We start from the raw sequence: 25,076 nt of genomic DNA, 5'->3' as shown, positions 1-25,076 counted from the left end.
AGATTTTAGGGTGTAAGAACATCTTTAGAATGTTAGCACATGAAATTTAGGTGAGGACAATTAGCGAAGCATATGTCCATTACTCTTCTTTCTCCTTTGTGTGGTCAAGAACCAGAAACTTACATATAATCTGTTTTACGATTGTAGGATAACTAAACAAATTTGGAACCAATTACAAAAAATTTGGAATTTTAATCCGGATCCTTCATTCAAATTATTGATTGTGTTTGTAATTATTGGTCTAAACTTCCTAAATTATCAATTGAAATTCTTTCACCGTTTGCTGGAATATTTGGAAGATGCTAGGAATAATTTTCTTTTTCAAAATAAAAATATTGATGTATCTTTTCTTGTTATAAATATCAAATTATATTTTTAAAAATTTTAAAATGCTAATAACAATATACGTAACAAAACTACTTTAAAAAAGTTGAGTACAAAAAAATTAATGGAATCCACCTTTTTTCGGTCATGTTAAATTGAATTATGGTTCTGTAGTTAATAACGGTGAAACGGCTGTTGGTTTTGTTTTACGTAATCATACGAGGATTGTTTTGTTAGCGGGAGCTTTTCCTATTGGTTTTGCCTCAATACAACAAGCTGAGATCCATGGTCTAAAGCAAGGTTTACAATAGGTTATATGACATAATTATAAAATAGTAAATTGTAGCAATGGTTCCTTAACTTTAATGAAATTTGAGTAATGATCCCTTAACTAAAAGTTCATTACCCTTGGTCTCTCGACTCATCAAAATGTGTAGCTATGGTCATTTTCATCAACTTCGTTAAAATTTTGTCAAAATAAGTTATGTTGGAAGCACCATTGCTACAATTGGGGTCCCTCAACTCATCAAAACCTGTAGCTATGGTCATTTTCGTCAATTTCGTCGGAATTTTGTCAAAATGAGTTATGTTAGAATGACCATTGCTACAATTAGGTTAAAATTGAGGGACCATTTCTCTAGTTGGATTAAAGTTGAGGGACCAATGGTAATGAATTTTTAGTTAAGGAACCATAGATGCATGTTTTGATGAGTTGAGGGGCCAATGGTAATGGATTTTTAGTTGAGGGACCATTGCTCTAATTAAGTTAAAGTTAAGGGACTATTGCTACAATTTACTAATTATAAAAAGAGTAATTTACACTTCTCACATTTTTTATACCATATTTGTACCACCTTTCTAATAAAGGTATAGCCCTCTAAAACATGTAAGTCTCATCTTTATTAGAAAGGTGATACAAATGCGATAAAAGTATTATTTTTGTTATAAAAAACTTATGAAGGTAATTAGAAAATTTTAATTGATTTATAAGCTAACCGTTAATTTTCTTCAGTTCCGTGGAGAATTTTGTTGTAGGTGGAAGATGTTCAAACTCTACTATGATAATTGGATAGCTTTTATTTTCAACATAAGGGAAGCTAATTTAGTAGTTGTCTGCCTCACTGGGGGCAAAATATACAAAATCCTTGTATTTGGGTTTCCAATCTTCTTCATGTAGTGACTTTGAAAGTGTTGTTGGACTATAGTTTAGCGGGAATCCCAAGGGGCCGGATTCAAGTTGTAATTTATTTTGTTTCATGAAAAATAAAAATAAAAGATTTTGTTATGGTAGAACTTCGCAATAACAATTAAAAATATGAGTTAAATAGCTCATAGTTTATGTGGAAAATTAGATTTGATAAGTTTTTGCAAGATCTTTTGATGAATTTGTTGATATTGAGAAAGCTTGATGAATGTGTTCTTGGAAGATTTCACAGAATGTAGAGGAAAGAAAAAGAGAGAGAGAGAGAGAGAGAGATCGAAAGAGAGAGAGAGAGAGAGATATGTCTTGATTTCTTAATGATCAAGTTATGATTTCAATTACAATTATATATTCTCTCTTACTTAGCTACTAATCTTCCACCTTCTTATCTCAACTATAATTCTAACAACTTGTAACTACCTATAACAGCTCATCTATTTAATCTATTGACGAGTGTCACTTAGTTTGGCCCTTGATCTTCTTTTCACTTGGATAACTATTTTCTTCACTTGGATCCTTATATCCCCCCTTAATCGGATGCTTAAGTGAACTGAGCATAAGATTGCCATAATGTTGTTGAAATAAAGGTGCTGACAACCCTTTTGTAAGTATGTATGCTAATTGTTCAGCAGAGGAAACATGTTGAACAAGAAGATCTCCTTTAGTAATCCGTTCCCTTACAAAATGATAGTTTATCTCAATGTGTTTGGACTTGGCATGAAACACTGGATTAGTTGAAAGGGCAATTATTGAGATGTTATCACAATCAATCAGTGGAGGAATTTGAATAGGAACATGTAAATCACAAAACAGATGTCGAACCCAAGCTAATTCTGCAGCTGTGATTGCTAAAGCTCTATACTCAGCCTCTGTGGAGGACCTGGAAACTGTGTATTGTTTATTTGATGCCTAAGAGATTGGATTTGAACCAAGAAATATAACAAAGCCGGAAGTAGGCCTTCTGTCATTTGGATCACCTGCCCAATTCGCATCACTATAGGATTGTAAATGTATTGGTCCTGGCATGAACTTAATACCAAAACTTAATGTGCCTTTAAGATATCTTATAATTCTTTTTACTACAAAAACATGGAACTCCATAGGATTGTGCATGAATTGGCATGTTTGATTCACTGCGAGTGCTATATCTGGTCTTGTAAATGTGAGATACTGAAGAGCACCAACAATGCTTCTGTACTGCTCAGGACTAGTGTATGGTTTTTCATCAGTCTTAAGTAATCTATGATATGGTAGACAAGGTGTAGCACACGGCTTACAATCCTGCAAATCAACTTTTGCAACCAACTCATTGATATACTTTGTTTGTGATAAAAATAAACCTTCTGGTGTATAACTAATCTGTAACCCCAAAAGGTAGTTCAGTTGTCCCAAGTCTTTCATATCAAACTCTTATACGAGACTTGTAATCACACTTGAAATTAACTCAGAGCTACTACCAGTAAGTATCACAACATCAACATATAGCAGTAAGACCACAATGCCTTTGGAAGAATGTTGAACAAACAAAAAGGATCAACTTATGAAACTTTGAACCCTAAGCTTGGTAAAAAACTTGTGAACCTGTCATTCCGAGCTTTGGGGGCCTGTTTAAGACCGTATAGAGACTTTTGTAATTTACAACCATATTTGAAGGATGTGCTTCACTTTGAAATCCTGGAGGTTGTTCCATATACACCTCATCTTAAAGAATTCCATGCAAAAAAGCATTTTTTTACATCCATTTGTCTGAGGGGCCGATTGAATTGTGCAGCTAATGCAAGGATCAACCTTATAGTAGTAGGTTTCACCACATGACTAAAAGTCTCTCAATAGTCAATATCTTCTTCTTGGCTATATCTTTTTGCAACCAGCCTTACCTTATACCTTGCAATACAACCATTTGCATCTCTTTTAATTCTGTATACCCATTTACATCCAACTAAGTTCTTGTCAGGTGGTAATGGAACCATAAACCAAGACTTATGTGTATGCAGAGCACTAATTTCTTTTTTCATAGCCTCTTGCCATTCTGATACTTTTAAAGCTGCTTTGAATGATTTTGGTTCTGTGATGGATGCCTAAGAGTAGCTCATAGATGCAGAGAAAGCATTTCTTTTGAATATACCATTTTTGGACCTTGTTTGCATAGGTGATTATTCATGGGCATGGGTAGCATAACTTGCAGGTGCTCATGTTGAAAATCAGGATCCACATGAATGGGATACTGTGTAGGAGAATCAGGGTTTACATTTGCGGTTTGTGTAGGGGAATGAATAAACTTTGAGGCACTAGATGTAAGTGTATCCAATGAATCTGAGGCTCTGGATGCAGTCAAAGAATCTGAGGCACTAGATGAATGCAAGTTCAATGAATCTATGGCTGTAGATGGTGATGAATGAATCTGAGATGCATGTGACACTACTTGATTTTGTAATGATATGGATGCTGTTGTAGGATTTAAAGAATGCTCATGTAAATTTGCAGGTGATGATACTGGTAAAGAAGGTAATGGTTCTGCATTAAGATATGGAAAAGCTGTTTCATCAAACAAGAAATGCCTGGATATATAAATTCTTTGAGTGACAATGTCTAGATAAATGAACCCATTATAGTGATCTGCATATCCCAGAAAGGCACAGGTTTTTGTTGTCGGTTGCAGTTTGGAGTTATTGTATGGTGTAATCAGTGGAAAACATGCACAACTAAAGATTTTGCAATGACTAATATCTGGAATTTTATGGAACAATAATTGACAAGGTGATTTCATTTTTAAAACAGCACATGGCATTCTGTTGATCAAATATATTGTTGCAGCACATACATGAAACCAAAATTTAGATGGTAAATGTGCAATTTGAAGTAATGTAATTGCAGTTTCTACAACATGCCTATGTTTCCTTTTTGCCAACCCGTTTTGTTCTGGGGTGTGAGGACAACACCTTTGATGTAACATGCCTTTCTGTGATAAAAAATGTTGAAACTTTGTGCTTACATATTCACCCCCACCATCACTTTGTAAAATTTTTGGTTTTGTAGAGAATTGATTATATAGATAAGCATAAAAATGCACAAATGTTGTAAAGACCTCTGATTTTATTTAAAGGGAAAACCCATTTATATCTAGTACATTCATTAATGAAGGTTACATAATACCTAAATCCTTCATGAGATAACAAGGGGGTAGGTCGCCATACATCACTATGTAAGACCTCTAGAGGTTGTACAGATTTAGTGACAGAAAAATTAAACTGTAGCTTAGTAAAATTTCCTTCTAAGTAAGGTGTACAAATGGATTGGCATGTATAAGGTGATGCAGGGATTTTATTTTGATGTAGAATTGTAGAGGTAATCACATTCAATGTATGACCTAGTCTCTTATAGTGTGTATTGATTGGTTTTGCTAGGCAGGATGTATGATTATGAGGTAATGCAGGTGGCAGCATCTCTGGTATGTTGAAAGGAATGGGATAATAACCCTCTCTACATAGCCCTTTGATTATTATTATTCCTGTGGATTTGTCCTGAACCCAGAAGAATGTATCATCACAAATGAATCTACACCTATTGTCCTTGCACAATTGAGAGATGGATAATAAGTGCTATGAAATCTTTGGGACATGGAAAACATTCTTCAAGGCAAGTGTGTTATTGGAAACAGATAACTTTGATGTGCCAATATGAGAAATTTGCAAACCTGTACCACTTGCTGTGGTTATAGTGTCATTCCCTTGATATGGAGTAGCTAATTCCAGATTGGCTAACTTAGAAGTCATATGAGAGGTGGCACTAGTGTCTGCAATCCAGAATTGGTTCTCAGGTGCAGAAGGTTGAGGATGATCATGCATAGATGTGAGAGTTGGTGCAGGAGATTTGCCTTGGTATGCAAAATTACCTCTGTGGTAGCACTGCAGAGCTGAGTGTTCAAATTTCCAGCAAATTTGGCATTAAGTTGGTATATGAACACTAGAATTGTAAGAAGTGTGTATTTGAAAGCAATTAGCAGCAACATGACCCTTTTTGTTATAGATTTGACAAATTGGGATTTTAGAAGGATGCTCTGCATTGGTGGATTGATAAGGTTTTGGTGCACTAAGAATTCCAGGACTACCATTTGGTGTAGAATTGTAAGATCTTAGACCATAGTTAAATGATCTGCCTCTTCCTTTTCCATGAAAGTTATTCCCTTTGTAACCACCATAGTGATAAGAGCCCTGTTATGAATTGGTATATCCTGTAGGATTTGATATTCCTCCATGATTGTGAAACTGCTGGTTGGAGACTACAGAATTAGACCCAACTTCATTAGATTGTGATGATTCTTGATCAAGAACCAATGTTTTTCCCTTGCTTGACTGAGTGCCAGTAACCATTGCAATCCCAAATGGTAAAGAGGATGAGTCAAAGAACTGACCAATTATAACTTATTCTGCAATTAATTGTGACTTGAAATCTTTAAGAGAAATACCATTTTCTCTGCCTCTTATAACACATCGAAAAGTGTTGAATTCTGCAGGAAGCCCTTTCAGAGCTAGAAATATGATATCATCATCTTTAAATAGTACTTTTGCAGCTGTAAGATGATCCCTTGTATCTTTGATCTTTTGCAGATATACAAAGATAGATTAAGACCCTTTCTTGATGTTTTGAAGCTCAATTTTCATCTGAAAGATTATGGCTTTGGTGAATGTAGAGACTCTTTCACTGAGATTCACCCACATCTCATGAAAGCTTTGACTTCCAATTACACATGACATTGCTGTAGTCGACAATGTTGCAATTATCAGTTCCATAAGTGCATGATCGTGCATTTTCCATACCAAGTAGTCATCTTTCTCAACCCCTTCAGCTTCAAAATCATCATCAAATCTTGTAGGACACTTTCTTGATCCATCAGCAAACCTCATGATACCATGGCTTTCAAAGAGTAATTTGCTTTGGAAGCTCCAATAAGATAATTGGAGTCATCAAGCTTCACCGTAACTAAAGTAGAAACCGTGGAAATGAGGCTTGTGATAGGTGATCGATCAATTTTCAATTGATCAGCAGTCACCATTGTCGAACTTTTCACAGACGCTTTTTATCAAACACGTAGAGGGTAGACAAAGAAGAACGGATTCTTGAAAATCTTGAAGATTGGAGAAATTCCCAAGTTGCAAAATCACAGTAGCTTGCAAAATAGAGGATTAGAAGAAGAAATTAATGCTTTTAATCGCTCTGATACCATGTTGATATTGAGAAAGCTTGATGAATGTGTTCTTGGAAGATTGCACAGAATGTAGAGGAGAGAGGGGAGAGAGAGAGAGAGAGAGATGTCTTGATTTCTTAATGATCAAGTTATGATTACAATTACAATTATATATTCTCTCTTAGCTACTAATCTTCCACCTCCTTATGTCAACTGTAATTCTAACAACTTGTAACTACCTATAACAGCTCATCTATTTAATCTATTGACAAGTGTCACTTAGTTTGACCCTTGATCTTCTCTTCACTTGGATAGCTGTTTTCTTCACTTGGATCCTTATAGAATTTGACAATATTAGAAGTCATTTAGATGCGACGTTAAAACTTATTAACGTATGAAAAAGTTCTTGTGAAAACTAAATAATGGCATCTTTCACAAAAACCGTCAGCAAAAGTAACTTGGTTCTGAATTTCTAAAAAACAAGTGAGGAAAAAAAAAAAAAAAAGCCATCGCATAAAGGTCATTTAGGAAAAAAAGTATAACTTGGTTCAATTAACTTATAATTTGATGGAAACAAACAACTATACACTAGCCAAAGTAACTTGATACTAAAAATGATCGGACCAACAAAGAAAGGAATATAAAGGCCAGCAGAAGAATAATAAAAGGAGAAAACCAAGTTCCAAATTCTCCAAATCCTTCCTCATATTGATAATGATCTGCTTCTGAATCCAAGGCCTCTTTACTGCAGTAGTATTTCTTTTCCTCAGCTACTCTTATATGAGATAAAATGTGAGGAAAGACCTTCTTGCAAGACTCTTCTCCAATCAACAAATCTGAATGCCCAAAACCCTCCACAACTACCCTTTCATGTCTAAACCCTGGTTGGTGCAACTTCATGTATTTATGAGCAAGAAAAGATGTTTGAGGAGTCACAAGGAGAGACCGCCCGCCCGATATATAAAGTGTTGGGAGTGCCATTCTTTCTGGGTGGATCAAGTAGGAGTTGCAACCATTGCTGTCTAATATAAAACCAGATTCGCATATCTTTCTGAGGTGGGGAAATGCTGCCATAGGAAGCCTTTTTGAGCTTTCCTTGTTCAACCACTGGTGCACAGTTGGGCTTATGTTTTCGTGCCAAAATGCGTTTCCAAATATGCCGGAAACAACTTCACATTCATTACAGGTGCATCTCTCGTAACGCGGTATCAAGCGCGCTACAAGTTTTAAGATTCTATGACGTAAGCTCACTGGCGTTGATGTTTCCACAAGCGGAAGTGTCTTGTTATTTCCAAGTATCAACATGGATATCTACATATGTATATTATATAAATTAGAGTACTACTTGGCTCCTTATGCTTCCAGTCATATATTTTGACTCGTTAAAAGTAAAAACTAATTTTTCTTATGTACATTTGTTAAAACTGTGATTCATCTATGAAGAGGAATATGCATTTTCATATAAGGAGCTATTATCTTTTCTATATAAATCACTTAACACGTTTGAGAGGGAGAGTGAGAGAGAGAGAGAGAGAGCTCACTGGCAGTATAGGAAGCCACATTTTGACTTTGGACAAAGCATTAAGTTTGAAGAACATAGAAGAGTTGGTGCAAGACAGAGAAGCTATATGGTTTCCAGAGACATGACCTCCCATGAGAGCTATGTGAATAGCTAAGCCTCCAACACAGTGTGCAACTACATGCACCTTTACGCTCGGTCCAAGCAATTCAAGCATCTTATTAATTGCTGAAAGTTATTAAGAAAAAAGTGAATTAGCAAGAAATCACATGTTATTGGCTGAGTAATTGCATACACGTATTAATTACGAGAAATTGTCAAGTCTTATATATTACCAGCAGGGATATCAAATCTTCCAACATCTTCTAGGGTAAAAGTGTTTGGAGGATTAAGAGCGTGTAGCCTGGATTGTAATAACCATGTTTCATGCCCTTCTTCAAGTAAAGTTCTGATCAAGTCATTTGGCTCCGTCGGAAGCCAGTAACTCTCAACAGCATAACCATTAACAAGGAGAATCGGGTTTCGTTGTCCATCTGATCGTCTAAATTTTGACAAATCATGGCAATTCCATTGCCTGCAACTGATCACGACTCCATCTTCTGCATATGCATAGATTTGATTTTTCAGGCTTCTAAATGTTACGATATTTTTCTGGTCACTTAAATGTTAAAAAATGAATCGAATCTTTGCTACATACCTGTTTCTATATCGTGCATGGTGCTGCTTGGATAAGAATATTTATGTTCACAGTCTAACAAATTAAGGTACTCTTGGTTCCCTCGAGGTATCTTCAAGAAATAGGTTCTCAAGAAAGTCCCTGATAGGAGGCATAAGAACTTTCTTTTCTTGTTTCCATCGAAGCTCATCAAGCTCTTAAGAAGCTCCATCATGGAAATACTAAGCTCCCCTTTTAAGATCACATTCTCATGATCATGACCCACTGAGTTTTTCTCGGGAACTTTTTCAAATGTTACATGCATTGTGGTCGTTTCCCTCCAAGCATATAATGCAAAGAGATAAGGATTCATAATCTTTCTCCCCTGCAGAATATACCTGCATTCATTAAATTGTGGGAGTCCTTAAATTGGCATGACAAAGAAAACAAATGAAGGAATATATGTGTGTGGTGGAATATATTAGGATCATAGATCAGTTTGATTATGCCAAAATATGTGGTTTGATTCACAGTTTGACAATATAAATCTGCCAATACAAAGATATGGAGATAAAGATATTCAGGTACATACCTTGAACCAGTAGAAGCCACAAGGCAAAGACGATAAAGCATATATTGTGTGTAAGGAGTTCTACAATCTACTTCACACAAATTTACGTCTCCATCTATGATATGCAAATTATCCTTCTCAAAGCCTCTAAGTTCTACGTGCCCTCCAACTTTCCCTCTTAGAAGGGGATGGGATTCGCGGCGAATATTAGTACCCAACTTGTCATAGTCCATATAGTTCTCATCATTAGGGTTCATCTTCATTTTGAGATAAGCTGTGCATGGCATACCCCCAACATGTCCTCTCATGGTTTCTTTGAACGTGAGATCTGATTTTTTACCATTACCTATAGCTATAGTCTTTGTTTTACCAGTGAAGGAATCTGGACCTTTTTTGTCGATATTGTTGATACTGTACTCGAGAACATCCTTCACAAGTTGACTACTTATGTGCTCAGCTGCGGTGGCAATAGTAAGAGATGGATTTATGCCAACAGAACATGGAATCAAAGAAGCATCACACACATATAGGCCGGGGTGTACTGCAGCAGCGGGAAACTCATCATGAGCTGGGTCAAAAACCTGCCCATTAGGGTTGCAAACACCATGTAACGGACTTGATGATGCATTGCACCCACCTAAAAGATGAACAGCTGTGCTTCGGTACTTCGACATGAAGAGAACTCCTCCTAATTTCTTAGTGAGCTTTTGAAAAGCTTTAATTTTTCGGGGAAGAAGGGGATCACGAGGTGGATTAAAGCTGATTTTGTTGGTGCCCCTTTCTAACATGATTTTGCCATCACTCTCATCATATCCCAACGCAAGAAGAGCCACTGCATGGGTTGCTTTAAAACCCATTGCAAGCTTTATCTTGTCAATGATCCCATGAAAGAACCAGTACCCGGCAGGCCATCCATAAGTCACAATTCCTTTAAACATAAGGTTCGGATAAGCTGATGGAAGTATTGCACTCTGCAGTTTGATCACAATGGGAAATTAAGTGCACGTATAAGAGTTGGGATTGGGATGATTAATCCGGACCTCCTAGATTTAATACAAAATTTTTATACTTTTATGTTCAAATATAAGTAATTAACATCTATATGTGCATGGCTGTTACAAACTATATGTAGTACTCTTTTCTTCGGTCAATTTTATTGACAACATTTCACTTGTACAATAATGTAAATAAACCACATACAATACACGACAAACCAATAAATTGAAGGGAACTTTCATGAAAAGTCTTAGACTAAATTTATTTTAATAAAAAATCATGCTATAACTTTATTTAATTAAAAAGACTTACATTTTAATGAAAACCCTTAAATTTTAATAAAAAAGACAAAATAACTTAAATTTTAATTAAACGAACATAATTTTAATATTAAAAAAAATTTTGACGCACGAACTTATGCATCCTCACATTGTTTATGAAACTTACGACATTATTTATGAAACTTACTGCACTGTTTATGAAAACTTACGACACTATTTATGAAATTTACTACACTGTTTATGAAAGTTAACGGTACTAAACTACTATGCTGTGTTTGTAACCCAGCCCACTCTCTTTTCTTCTCCTTTTCTTTCTTCTTTTCCTTTTCCCCTGTGAACACTCCAGAACGCTCTCTCTTTTCGAACTCTCTGCCTTCTCTCTAAACCACCATAGCCAAAAAGAACTCCAAGCACCATCACCACAAATTCCAATTTAATTGAGACCTCAAACAACCAAATACAAGACCTGCGCAAGCTGGGGATCCCTATGGTACCATTGCATGTTAAATTCTGTAATGGGAAGTAGGATAATCCAAGTAGGGGTTATAGGTGAGAGTTGCTCTGATGGAATTGAGCTACAACCTTTGAAAAGAGGAGGTAAAATTAGCTTGGTTTTGTTGTAATCTATTGCTAGTAATGTCTTCTAGCATCTTGGATCAAATCTGGGTCTGATGGACTTTTGGGTGGGTGGGTAAGGGATGCTACACAAAGGATATTGAGAAGAAGAAGAAAACAGAAGTTGATATTAGTTATGGCGACAACTAAAACAGACACAAAAATCACAAACTGATTGATTTTTCTTGTCTCTTCGCTTCCTCCTCCACCCTCTAACAAAGCCTGGCCAATCTTTTATTCAATCTTCTTCAACTCAACAAAATCTACCTTAGTTGCATGCTTGTTTTTATTTTACATGCACACTCTCTCTCTCTCTCTCTCTTTCACTAGATTGATTACTAGCTACATGCTGCCACTGGAGTGCCTTTAATGGAGCTAGAATCATACCTAAGAGGACTGGAGTGCCTCCTTGGTCCAGCCGGGGAAGCAGCGAATGACAACTACTTATGTACAGACGTCACTGATCGCAATTTTTACTTTTTATGTTTTTTTATTTATTTATTTTGTCTTTATCATTAAATAAAATTAATGTATGATTTTTCATTAAAATGCAAAGATTTAAAGCGATTTTCATTAGTTTTTCTTAAATTAAAATCGTCTCGGTATTTCAAAGTATGCCATATCACTAGTACAATAATGTCCGCTAATATATAAAAATTATCAGTATAAGGTCAAAATGTTGACATCTACTCTCATCGTATCCACATAACTAGAAGGTCAAAATTTTGACAGTATAAAAAATATTGACAAAATATTAATCATATACCTGTATTTTAAAAAAGTGTAGTTAATCCGAGAAAATTTATATTATCAATCTATATTATAAGATAATGTTCTCTTACTTGAATTGTAAACCCCAACGAAGAAGTGTACGATGATGAGATGGATGGTCCTGGCCTTGCTTGAAATGGAATCTTAAAGAGTTGCTTCTTATCTAGTCCATAACCATTCAACGGCATCGGGCTTCCGGCGAGATAGGCAACAGTATTTCCGTTGCAGCTGAATCCTGAACCAAGTGTTTCTGAAACTCTTAGTCCTCTCATTTGTGACTGAAAGAGGATCTCAGTCGTGCCAAAAACTCCTCCTGGGTTATAAATCCGAGATGTATGATTAATCAATTTATTAAAATCTTGAAACGTGACCAAAGTTTCTCCAAGATAATAATTAACTACGTAGTTGGTACGAATTTTACTGTTTATTAATTACCTGATAGGATTACGAAATCGGTTGTTATATAATCAATATCATTCAAATAAACACGCCATCTTCTATTTCTTCTGCCACGTTTGCCCTCATCGTCATACGTATTTCTAATCACGTACTGCACTTGGCATTGAGTTTTAATCGTGCATCCCTCCTGCCTCACAAATTAATTTAAGCTTGGTTAATTGTCTGCAAATTAGATAAAAACATACTGGTTTTAACATTAATTAATCAATGCATGCGCGCATATATATATATATATATATATATATATATATATATATATATATATTAATATATATCATTTTCATGCAACATCATATTAATCAAATGAAAATACTAACATTAATTGGACAACATAGCACTCTTGGCTTTGTCAATTGTCATCAAAAGCCATGATCAATTAACAATAACAACTAGTTCTTTAGATTAGTATTTCTCTTTTCTATTTTAGAAGATGTCCAAAGTTCAATTCTCCTTTAAGTGATACTACCGCTATAGACACCAACTTATTACTTCAACTTTTAAGAATTTAACTAATGTGACAGTGTTTCATTTTTTTATACAGTAAATAAGAAATTGTCACATTAATTGAAAACCAAAAGTTGGAACAATGAGTTGTTGTTTCCAATACTATTGATTCATTAATATAAAAATGAACATATAATTAAGATCGACATGCCTGGATTGCTGAAAGTAGATAAGTCTTGTCGTTAGAAATTTTGGCATTATAAGGACATCCAGAGAGACAATTTCCACAGGCTAAGCAGCTACTCATCTGTTGAACCTTCTTAATTGGATTATTATTGGATAGTGGACGTTGACCATCTTCAAAGTCAAAATTCATAGTCAGCCTCACCGGAGTCTCAAAAGTTTCTTCACTCGTGATATGATCTTCCAAGACTTTCGCAGCAGAAAACTTGTCAGGAAGGCTTTGTACTTTCAGCATGGCAGCTGCAGAAGCTTCACAACTATCCCAATTCTTTTCCCATTGCTTTGGCCATTTTGGATGCCGTCTGGCTCGAACTGGTGTCGGCATCATAACTCCTGCATTCACTAGTGAACCTCCACCGAGTCCGCAACCCACTACTGCTACAGAATCGTTTTGCTCATATGCCTACACATGCAAGATATATGTGGAGTTATTTTTCTTTGTGATATAGTTTGTCGATGTGAAAATTGTTTATTGCACTCATGTTATAAAACATTCTATTTTTTTATTTAATATTATATCGTACAGTTTATATGAAATAACACATTTTCTAAAAAAAACTCATACTATAACGCATAATAAGTAACATCACGGCTATTACACAAAAATGTTTCTTCAACATGTCTTGCTAAGATTTATTAACTTCCTGTGTTTTATAAACTTTCTTATAAGGAAAGTACTACATTTCAGTTATTAAAAAAAGGCCAAGGTCTAGGTTCGAGTCACATTGCTAGTAATTTTTTTTTGGTGGACAATTTGTAAATACCAAAAAAAGGAGCTAAGATCTTCTCTGTAAGTCCTCAAAGAGGCTTGTGGTTTGTTATGTCCCTAGAATGAGATAGCCTCCTCTCTCCCTATAGAATTTTGTTCGACAAAAAAGGCCATTTTAATTTTAACTATATTCCAGACGTGAGCTAATCACCGAGGTCAATTATGTATATATAACTTGATTACAAAAAAGTAAACCTAAATTGTTTATTTATTTTACAAGAATACAACTATATGAAAATGAGAAAGTAAATTCTAATGATTTAGTTTATACTCTCAAACTATATTAAAATATTTTGACTGAGAAACTATTCTAAATTATACCAGCTTTGACACTATTTTATGGCGACCCTATAACACTCTACTCTAATAAAATTATAAACAATTAGAAAAAAAAAAAATATGAAAACTAATGAAAAGGGTTTGAAAACTTTGAGTTTTAAGGATAATGACAAAATAAATGGTAAAGTGAATAGTATCAAGTTTAATTTTTTAGTGTAAAAATGTGGTTTTTCGTTAAAGTAAACAGTACCGTGGGTTTTTCGTTAAAACTCCAAAAAAAAAAAAAAAAAAAAAGTTCCTAAAAGGCTACAACTATTAAGTTTGATAGAGAAACAATTTAAGAGCTCAGTTGAGTCAATCATATATTCACTTGTCATGCCTAATTAATTTTTAGTTGTGAAATTTGTTTATGCTATGTTTGGAGGTCATCATGAGGTACTTCCAAAATCCCAAGGAATTTTGAGATTCTTAAAAAATATTACAATCAAACTTTCAATGAACTACTCAAAACATTAAACGAATGACTTTCAAAATAACTACCATTTTAAAGTTGTCTCGTATGTATAGCAGCTAGTCATGCATTCCTAACAAATTTACCTTAAATTTTATGAAACTTAAAAGTCCCTCATCCAAACCCACCTTACCTCACCTTCCCTCGTTACCAAGTAGCTACTACTAGAAAATATTATTTTACCGACAAATTCTAAGCTAATAAAGAAAAATTTTATTAGCACAAAAACCCTCTCCCAACGAATATTTTAATTTGTTGCTGAACACTCACGCCAGAACCAATTTATAATGCCAATTTTCGCCGACAAAATTTGGACGTTTCCCGATAACATAATTGCAGACGATTTCTTTTTTGTTGTTAGAGGTTCTAAAAAAAGAGCGGCATTAACTCCCTCCTGTTTTCAGAATGAAAAAGATTTCATGTTTATCTGTGAACTGAAAACTTTTTTGTTCACTGTTCTCTCTCTTCTCTCGTAATTAACAATCCCCTCTTCGTTCGCTCACACCCCAAATCGATTCAATTTTTGTTCTCTAGTTAGTTGCTCTTCGGTCGCTCCACTCCAAATCGATTCAATTTTTGTTCTCGTTCCCAACCCGGACCTAATTCCTAACCCCCAAGTCGATTCAGTCGCTCGCACTACGATTAGGTGTGCTTTTTGTTTCTCTCTCTGAGCTACGACCGACTCTCTCTCTTTCTAAGCTCTGATTGCTAACAATGACCCTCATGCCAGATCCTCTTTCGCACAATACCTGTATTGGATTTTGGGTTTGGGTTTCTTTTCAATCTCTTTCAACTGACTCATGGTTTTGTGTTGGTGTTAGGTTTTCTTATATTGAGTTTCTGGTGAAGCAATTTTCAGGTATGTTATTTTTCTCGAGAATTAGTGTTGGATGAGTCGAATTGGGTGATGCTTGGTTAACAAAAAAGAAGAAGAGACAGTGGCTTGCACTTGTTAGTTGAATGCTGGATATGGCCTATTTAACCCAATATTAATTGACAATTGGAACTAATTGAATATATCTGTGGAGTTTGTCATTTGGATCCATCTTACTGCGGTACTCTGGCTTTAATGATCATGTTCATTTGAATCTAATCAGTTTTTACAAGCAATAATGTAAAATTTACAGGCCTTTCTAGTTCATGATCTCCATTTAACACTCAACATCCTAAGTAGTTTAACAGTTTTACGGCTTCATTTGAGCAGCAGCGGAACTGTGTTTATTTTAACAATCCATGCTTACAGATTGATAACTTGGAATATGATATCCATGAAAAGAGAAGGAAAATGAGGGTTTTGGAACAGCGGATTAAAGAAAGTGGTCAGGCTTCATAAGTAGTAGTACAATTTTGTTTCACTATTTGCAACAAATAGCTGAAACTTTGTTTTAATTACTTATAATTTCTGCAAAAGACTGTTAAGAGTGTGGTGACCTAGTGCAATGAGAAGGGATTTGAGTTGGAAGTGAGTGCATTCTTTATATATCAGTTTTTTTATCGACACAAAATGGGCAATGTTTCATTCCTAAACTTCTCCTATCACTTTAGCTGTCATCTGTGTTTGGGGCTATAATATTTGCTCAGTACATTCCAAATGTCGTCGAACTCATCCTTTAACTATACCTTTCATGCAGATAAAATCAGCAGACAATCGTATTCTGCATGAGCAATTGCAAAATAGTTTTAGAATACCTTCCTTAATTCCTTTCGAGCATTATAACTTCTTCTTCCTTTCAATGTTCATTTTAAGCTTTGTTTTGTATCAGTGTAGGCTTTCATCCTTCAGTATAATATTGCTCAGCTCTCTGTGTATTTGCAGGTGCAGATGTGGTGTGATGCTACATGGCAGTCAATTTGGAGGAATGACAGATAATTTATTGTGTGACAGATGCTTTTGTATAAGCACTCTAGATGTACATTCGAAATTCATCAATCAATAAAATATTATTTCTAACAATTTTACGTATTGTATTTTGATATGCATATGTAGTTTCTGAGTATTATAGTTTTTTTTTATTTTTTTATTTTTATAAATTAAAATTATCCCGACGAAGCCAATTTTGTCAAGAGAGAAGATTGTGCCGAGGAAATATCCATGGTGATGAACACATTTTGTTGGCTGAAAAGTTTTATTTGTCGGCTTAAAAGCATTGTATCGACAATAGTATTTGTCGGGAAAGATGGAAATGCCGACAAAAAAGAGTTTGTCGGGAAAAGTTGAACTTAGCCGACGAAATACCACATTCATCGGGAAAACTCTTAGGCGACATGCTTTAGGTGATAAAATGGTTGACGAAATTTTTCATCGGAAAAGACTCTTTGCTGACAAACTAATTTTATCGGTAAAGTCAAAATTTCTAGTAGTATAGTTGGGTCCTCCGCGCCCCACACCCCCCCCCCCTCCCCCTCCCCCTCCCCCTCCCCCCATTCTCTCTCCCCCCCCCCCCCCCCCCCCCCCACACCCCCAAAAAAAAAAAGAGAAAAAAAAAGAAAAGGGACTTAAAGTATTTGTCTCTAAATCAATGGTATCATGAGGTTATGTGAGAACACCTAATAAATATGAGAATTAAATATAAATTTTACTTTCTGCTTTTTTACAAGTACCCATGAAAATTAAGGACATGCAAACCTGGATTAGTGCATCTTTGGATCCAAGGCTAAGGCCTAAGTTCCGGCTTTCAACCCTCGAAGCTGATAACAACTTGAAGCTGTCTGTTGGGAAATCCTTAGCTTCCCATCTGCGGCCTTTCTCAAGCAGACAAACGCTTCTGCCTCCGGCCATTGACAACCTGCAGGCAACCACAGAACCACCGTAGCCCGACCCCACAACAACCACGTCATACTCTTCGGCTTCCCCATCACCAAAACTATTTCCTTGTAATTTCTCCATTTTCTTAATTCCAAGTCCAGATAGAAAAATTCACTCAACTATACGGAAAGGCTGATATTCTTGCATCTTCTTATTTTAGCATAAGCCCTAATTAAGACCTATATGTAGCAAACTATATATATAAACTCCACTATATATTTTAAAAAGTTGAATGTCTTTCGATTCAATAATTTATTTCTGGTACTATTTTTCTTCAATTATTTAATTTCCGTCAGCCAAACTTGGAGGGAGTTTGACTTTGAACTTTTGGGCTATTGACAATTCTCATTGAGTGAGCGTGTGTTTCATGTCATCTTTGTTTCTTCTTTTACTTAATTTCAGCTGCGATTCATATAACGTGAATTAATTGACCAAGAATTGAGTACTAGGCACACATTTGGAATTGGTGTGGGCGCGTACAATCTGGTCAATTTCACACTCTTACAGGTTAGTTTGTGTGGAGGAAGGCATCATGAAAGATATCTGAGCCTATTTGGATTTTCATCAACGTCTGCGGATGTAAACACTATATTTTTTGAGGTGAACGGCATCAAATTTTATTAAGGAGATCACGAACGATTACAATTTTCAAAGAGTGTCTCAAATTAGATTCAGATGCCCTTCAAACCAACAAGAATTAAAATCCGATTAAACGTCATGTTGCTATAAATTGTGTCAAGCTCATAATAAATACATATCATTTTGAGTTGAATTTTCAATATTTTACAATCAAGTGGAGACAAATATCATGAGATCAGAGCTGATTGGTTTTTTTTTTACTAAGAAATTAATTTCTAGGATCTTCGTTCTCATCTTATAATAATGGTCTAAGTTTTTTTTAGAGTTTCTTTTCTTCACTTCTACTCGTTTTCATAACTACTAGTAGTTGAATTTTGTTGTGTGAAATTTGCAAATCGTTGGTGAGGCAATTATAATCATAATAGTGGGCATCCCTATCTTTGGGCAAATCAGTCGTGAGGAAACTTCTCATCTGGGAGTCAATGCTCAACTCTTCCAATTAGTTTGACTAATTAAAGGTTTTGAAATTTCCTCCCCCCGCCACCCACCCCCGACAATTTTTTTTTTCTTTTTAGAGAACTGGAAATAACATTTCCAGGGCCGCAGCCAAAAGAAAATAGAAAGCCACAAGGGACTAACACATCGGACCAAATTACAATGATGGAAATCCCATCATTATTCAAAACACCATCAAACAATGATGGAGGTCATTGACCCCAAACTAAGTGGCCCAGCCCCTCCACATTTGGCAATACCCAAGGCGTAGACTTAAATTTGATTCAACACCCATAAAACAACCAAAAGGTTAGAAGACAATTTTGAAATAATATTTTTGGGTTAGGAATTTCACCAAGCCATACAATAGATAAACTGTAATTAGGAATCCAACGTTATGTTGTCATTCATGAAAGTTAAATTTAAGATCTTCTAATTATAAGGAATGTATGTATAAACCACAAAATTGAAAAACGAGATGTTATATCAAAATGCCCTTATTATTATCAAGGAAAAATGGAAGAGTTCAAAACTATTATAATAATTAAAAGAAGCAAGAGTTTCGAACTAGGAATCTCGAGTCAGGATACATAGATAGAAATCAAACATCCTATTCACTAAAAATATTGAATCACATACATATAGCTTCATGTTGAAACACCCCCCCCCCCCCCCCCCACAACAACAAAAAAAAATGTTTCCCTTGTTTTTTCTTATTGCGGAAACTAAATCACTCAAAAATCATGTGAGATTGGAAATACGAGTCGTAGACGACACACAAAAAGTAATGATTAAGCTACCTATATATGATTCATCCATTCGCTTTTTCACAAGTGGCAAGGCTTGTAAGTCATCATTTGGTTGATGATATCATATAGGATGATATCGCATTTCTCCCAAAATCATATGAAATTCAACAATATAGTTAGATGGGTTTCAAGTTGATTTGTGGCTTTTAAGCTAATGCGTTGGCTATTCGGTTTGATGTAGAAGTTACTCATTTGAGTAATGGTAAGGCTTATCATATATTTGTATCACATTTTAATATTATAAATAATGATTTTATTCAGTTAAGGGTATTTAAAGTCTAAATTGAACTAAATCAAAATGTTTTCATCTATATTAATTCTTAGCACAACCAATAACTCTCCTGTACGTATCAAGTTTGCACATTTAATTTACACAACGAAAAGAAAAAACACTAGAAACTTAGAAAGCTGGGTCTAACAGTTTTTGTTCCATAGAAAGATCGGTCATGTTTGCATCAAGTTTGCATATTTAACTTAATAAACAATATTATCTACATTAACGGGTTGGAGAGTGGGCTAAACCTTAAAATGAGATAGCAAGAATGTGGTTCAAATTTACCTTTAAGGAGAATCGAACCTAAGACCTCTCACTTATAAGTGAAGAAGAATATCATTAGACCGTAGTATTAAGTGGATGTTCCGTAGTGTAATATTTTTTTTTTTTTAACAAATAATATCATCTAAACTAAGAGGAAGGGGGGGTGGGCTAAGCCTCGCAATGGGCTGACAATAATTTGGTTTAAATTTTCCTTTGGTGAGAATTAAACCTAAGACTTTTCACTTTCAAATGAAGAATAATATAACTAGATCGTAATACTAAGTGACAAACTTGAGGTGAGCTAGAGAAAAGACACCGATGAGTTGAGGGCTGAATTAACTGGGTTGAGTTATACTAGAGTAGAAACATTGGGCTGCTAGACCTCATTTAAGAACCATTGTTGGGCTTGGACCCAAAGCAATATATCAGGCCACGTGTCCAATTGTGGTGATTTGCCAGGTATTCATGGACCAAGACGCAAAGTAACAAGATACCAGAATCTAGCAAGTTGAAAGTGCCCCAACACGATCCTCTCCGAATTCTTTAGATGAGAATTCTGGCAATTCGTTTATCATACATTGTACGATCAATTTTTATTAGATACTATTTCTATTTAATTTTAAATAAATAATTTTAAAATAATTTTTAATTATATAATATACGATAAACTGATATAATTCACGAATTATCAGGATCCCATAAAAAGATCCGCATTCGATAGTGCCAGCCTCTTTCTCTCTCCAGTATATCCACCAATCCTATGAAAAGCCAAGAATGTACTGAGAGTGAATGGCTGTCCTTGTTACACACCACTCTATCCCCAAACCACAACTCCTCTCTCCTCCTTAACACACATACTCTCCCCCTCTCTCTCCACCCTCTACTTCTGCAATGGCGACCCTGCAGTCACTTGCGTTCTCTTCTCCACTCTCACAATGTCTGCAGCAACCACGCCTTCATTCGGGTATTCTTTTTGGTTTTTTACTGCATGTGCTGTAATTCCACTACCAAGCAGTAAACTTTACTGTGTTTAATGCTTTGATTTCTTTTGTTGTCATAATTTAATACCAAGCAGTAAATTTTAATGTGGTTAATGCTTTGATTTCTTTTGTTGTCATAATTTAACTCCGTACATTAAGGTCTATGTGGTGTTCTTGGAAAAATTATAGGTGAAGGGGCAAATGGGGTGAAATTGTTTGATGGGTTTTGTTAAAGTTTCAAACTTTGTGTCAGTTTTAGCAGTTTTCAAGTTGATGAGATTGTTTTGAGGAACTAGCAAAAAGGGTTTATTGGGTTTTCAATTCTTCATGATCAATTGAAACACTCAAATTGTTAATTGGTTTTTATAATTATAATTTCTGTGTTTTCTATTTCCGATAATTATGTACTTATTGCGAATTAGTGATAAGAGCTAGAGGTGGATTATGAACATAGCATAAGACGTTTTGTGTTCTGATTGTGTAGGCTTGTTATGTTGGGGTGTTCATAGAAGTGCAGAATCCCCATTCAATGGCAAGTCTTTGCGCGTGTCTCGTCCCCAATGGGCGCCATTAAGACGGTGTACTCAAGCATCCAGGTCTATTAAAATGATGGTCAAACCGAAAATTCAGTTCATCCAAGGGACCGATGAACAGACAATACCAGATGTGAGGCTGACCAAATCAAAAGACGGTACAAATGGTGTGGCAATTTTCAAGTTTGAGCAGCCTTCTGTGTTTGACTCCTCTGGTGAGTTTGGTGACATCACTGGCTTTTACATGATTGACGAAGAAGGGGTCCTTTCATCGGTTGATGTTAACGCCAAATTTGTCAACGGAAAGCCTGCAGGAATAGAAGCAAAGTACATAATGCGAACTCCGAGAGATTGGGACAGATTCATGAGATTCATGGAACGCTATGCAAATGACAATGGCTTGAGTTTCATAAAAAATTGAGGCAATGTATATCCTTATCTGTTGTCTTACTCGGAAATCTTATTAATCCACACGTGTCCTGTAATGCAAGTACAGCATCGTCCTTCTGATTCAACCAATTTTTCTGCTCTTAATTGAGAATTATGTCAGTACTCTGTATTTTGAGTTATAGAGGTGAGAAAGCCCAAATTTCAAAGCCTTCTTTCTTTTAATTACTCTGTTGTAATTTGAAGAATGATACGGTGAAGGTAACAGATTAGATGATCCAGCCTATGTGTTCAACCATTTATCTTGTCGTTGCAGAATGCAGATTTGTTAAGGCGTTGACACCGTGTAAGTTTCTTTCTATATCTGCCTAGGATTTCATGTTGCGTTGAAAATTTTGTTACATGTTCTGTTAAATTGAGACATAGATGATTTAAGAAGGGGTTTCTTATACAAGATACTGAGATTTATATGTAAATTCATTTCAGTAGGACAGTAACATGAATCTTTAGCACTGCAGAAACATTTTAAGTAGAACGAGTTATAAGTCGAAAGATTTCCAACAGAATAAAAGACTTGTAGTTAATACAGTAAAAGTATCTGCCTTCTATCAGATGATAAAAGGACAGTTTACATCTCAAATTTTCTCCCCCGAAAAGCTACTAGGATAAGGTATTCGCCCTTGAGTCGTCATAACTGTGAATCCAATGAGTCAATAGCAATGGATTTTTGATTCCTAGAGAAGAACTACCACGACCACTCTCATGGCGTGATTGTTATGAGCCCTTTTACTTCCAAGTCACCGAGAAGGGGCTTTTAACCCGGTTCAAGCTATTGTTAGAATTCACCCAAGTCAGCTGCCCTTGTGCAAAGCTCATCTTCCCTTTTTCTGTTCTCTTCCTTGATATAAACCATACCTTATAACTCAAACTCTGACTGATGTCTGTGAACATTAACCTTCGAGGTTTAACTCTCACTTTTACTTCCTTCGGTGCCATTACTTCCAGCTTGTAAATGGAATTAGGACTCCCGACGTTTGTTACTTGCCTTCTGATCATTTTACTTCTCGTACCATGTTTGAAAATTACAGAAATGGAGGGGTAATTGAGGCTGAAACCCCTGTTCATCTTCAAAAGTTCACGGCAGCTAACGTTCTGGTGAGTGATGGTAAGAATTTCTGATTTTGTGTATCCAAGAGTGCATAAATGCGTGACATAATCCTGCGGCCTGATGTCATAAATCAACCCGGGATCAATGGCTCTTTCGGGGTTGATATGTCCAGCACCAATTGCAAAAACTCCAGCTGGTTTGTCTCCATCCATTATCGGTTTTCCTGAATGGTCAGTTACCTCAGCAGTTGTCATAACGGCAGATTTAATGGCTGCAGGGCTCCATTTGGGATGAGCTGAGCGTATAAGAGCAGCAATTCCACTGGCATGAGGACAGGCCATTGATGTCCCCGACATGATAGTAAAATTCACTCTTCTAGAATCATCTGGAAGGCCAGTGGGGCCTAAGTTTTGAGGCCAAGCAGCAATGATGTTGACCCCGGGAGCAATCACATCCGGTTTGAGGATTGTAGGGTTTGAATAGCTCGGTCCTCTAGCGGAGAATTGAGCTACTGCTGGTGCTCTGGATTTTCCTATAACTGTACCTCCGAATACAATTCTAGCTGTCGGTCTCCTAGTAGAGTTTATGTAAGCCATCAAGTGAACTGATTCTTTGAAGCCAATGAGAGTTGCAGGCAAGACATGGACATCGGCGGAGTTTTCCTCTAGGTTTATTGCTGTGTTTGCCAAAATCATTGCAGCACCCCCAGCTTCCTTCACCACTTCGCCTTTCTCCGCCCTTCCATTGACACCTCGGTCACAAACCACAATTTTTCCACGGACTTTTGCTCGTGGAAGTGACCCTTTGAAGCAATATTCACTTCCACTATTCTCACTTGTCACATAAACCAGTTCAAGCTCTTTCCCTGCTCTCTTAAGATGGTTTCCCTGGTACAAAGATTCTCCATAGAGGTATTTTCCGTTCCCCATTTGAACTATGGCTGGAAATGTTCGGTCTAGTGTGCTTGCACCAACGGTAGTGATCCAAGGAGCTTCATTGGCAACTGAGCTTTGGATTGGACCATTGTTGCCCGCTGCACACACAACTGAAATTCCATGCTCCACTGCTCGAAAACTTCCAATTGCAATGCTGTCGTCGTAAAGTGGAACGGGGAACCCACCTAAAGAGAGGGAGAGAATGTCTACTCCATCTCTAATTGCAACATCCATTGCAGCAAGGATATCAGAGCTATAACATCCGTTGAGCCAGCAGACTTTGTAGACTGCTATATGCGCTCCCGGGGCCATTCCTCGAGCCACACCATCTGCATTGCCGAAAACACTTGCCATTGGGACAGTAGCGCCCCCTGCTGTTGATGATGTGTGAGTTCCATGCCCGTGAGAATCACGTGGTGACACATACTCACGACCTCCATCTGGTGTGTATGAAGCTACGCGATGGCCTTTAGTGAAGAACCTGGCGCCAATGAGTTTTCGGTTGCAATTTGAAGTATTGAAGTTCTGCCCTTCTTGACAAATTCCTCTCCATTTCTTGGGAACTGCTGGCATTCCACGATCATTGAAGCTTGGACTCTCAGGCCAAACTCCGGTATCAAGCACCCCAATGATCGTGCCTCTACCAAACGCAGATTTGTACCAAGCACCTTCACTTGAAGCGCCGAGTCCCAAGAATTTGTAAGAATAAGTGGTGTGTATTTGGAGCCGATGGTCAGGCCTAATTGCAATGACATCCGGCAGCATTTTCAAGGACTCAAGCTCCAACTCAGATAGCTGAGCAGCGAATCCTTCCATGGCAGAATGGTAAGAGTACAGAAGCCGCAAAGAAGCGTCTTCTTCAGAAGACATTGTTTGTTCAAGAAACGAGAGATGCCACCTCGGCTTAGAAGCAAAAGAAGAGCTGGTCACACCTTGAGGGTTGAGCTGAACAATGTAAGTTTGGAGAGTGTTTGCACGAATCGAAACCAAGCAAACGAAGAGAATGGAAACAAAAAGATGGGTTTTGAATGTTTCGATTTCCATGGTTGAAGGTTAAGATCAAACGGAGGTTAGGCTGCTGAA

General features: G+C 36.4%; 4 protein-coding genes across 4 annotated transcripts; 1 reads left to right on the top strand and 3 right to left on the bottom strand.

Moving 5' to 3' along the window:
• Positions 1-7,298: 7,298 nt before the first annotated feature.
• On the bottom strand, positions 7,299-12,701 carry LOC137728381 (uncharacterized). The gene is made up of 7 exons (XM_068467185.1): positions 12,554-12,701; positions 12,190-12,431; positions 9,477-10,426; positions 8,927-9,282; positions 8,565-8,828; positions 8,252-8,457; positions 7,299-8,021 (listed from the first exon to the last, which is right to left on the bottom strand). The coding sequence occupies exons 2-7, from the start codon at positions 12,388-12,390 to the stop codon at positions 7,299-7,301; spliced, it is 2,700 nt and encodes an 899-aa protein (XP_068323286.1). The 5' UTR covers positions 12,391-12,431; positions 12,554-12,701.
• A 516-nt stretch (positions 12,702-13,217) lies between these two features.
• LOC137728380 (uncharacterized) lies at positions 13,218-17,800 on the bottom strand. Its single transcript, XM_068467184.1, has 2 exons — positions 17,450-17,800; positions 13,218-13,667 (listed from the first exon to the last, which is right to left on the bottom strand). Exons 1-2 carry the CDS (start codon positions 17,708-17,710, stop codon positions 13,218-13,220), a joined length of 711 nt encoding a protein of 236 aa, XP_068323285.1. The 5' UTR covers positions 17,711-17,800.
• Positions 17,801-20,857: 3,057 nt separating this feature from the next.
• On the top strand, positions 20,858-22,231 carry LOC137729481 (photosystem II reaction center PSB28 protein, chloroplastic-like). Its single transcript, XM_068468443.1, has 2 exons — positions 20,858-21,014; positions 21,515-22,231. The coding sequence occupies exons 1-2, from the start codon at positions 20,942-20,944 to the stop codon at positions 21,982-21,984; spliced, it is 543 nt and encodes a 180-aa protein (XP_068324544.1). The 5' UTR covers positions 20,858-20,941; the 3' UTR covers positions 21,985-22,231.
• Positions 22,232-22,605: 374 nt separating this feature from the next.
• Positions 22,606-25,037, bottom strand: LOC137727465 (subtilisin-like protease SBT1.2). Its single transcript, XM_068466319.1, has one exon. It carries the CDS (start codon positions 25,035-25,037, stop codon positions 22,737-22,739), a length of 2,301 nt encoding a protein of 766 aa, XP_068322420.1. The 3' UTR covers positions 22,606-22,736.
• Positions 25,038-25,076: the final 39 nt, after the last annotated feature.

This window comes from Pyrus communis, chromosome 3, assembly GCF_963583255.1.
Source record: "Pyrus communis chromosome 3, drPyrComm1.1, whole genome shotgun sequence".
In the NCBI taxonomy this organism is placed as follows: domain Eukaryota; kingdom Viridiplantae; phylum Streptophyta; class Magnoliopsida; order Rosales; family Rosaceae; genus Pyrus; species Pyrus communis.
Note: the sequence above shows the minus strand (reverse complement) of the source record. Positions and strands in the feature narration are given on the sequence as shown.

Coding starts and splice junctions, on each gene's coding strand:
- LOC137728381 (XM_068467185.1), bottom strand. CDS start 12,390: ATGAGAGGACTAAGAGTTTCAGAAACACTTGGTTCAGGATTCAGCTGC. Junction 9,283..9,476: donor GTGGCTTCTACTGGTTCAAG/GTATGTACCTGA, acceptor TAATGAATGCAG/GTATATTCTGCAGGGGAGAA. Junction 8,458..8,564: donor AAGATTTGATATCCCTGCTG/GTAATATATAAG, acceptor AATAACTTTCAG/CAATTAATAAGATGCTTGAA.
- LOC137728380 (XM_068467184.1), bottom strand. CDS start 17,710: ATGGAGAAATTACAAGGAAATAGTTTTGGTGATGGGGAAGCCGAAGAG. Junction 13,668..17,449: donor CCAAAGATGCACTAATCCAG/GTTTGCATGTCC, acceptor TTGCATGTGTAG/GCATATGAGCAAAACGATTC.
- LOC137727465 (XM_068466319.1), bottom strand. CDS start 25,037: ATGGAAATCGAAACATTCAAAACCCATCTTTTTGTTTCCATTCTCTTC.
- LOC137729481 (XM_068468443.1), top strand. CDS start 20,942: ATGGCGACCCTGCAGTCACTTGCGTTCTCTTCTCCACTCTCACAATGT. Junction 21,015..21,514: donor GCAACCACGCCTTCATTCGG/GTATTCTTTTTG, acceptor CTGATTGTGTAG/GCTTGTTATGTTGGGGTGTT.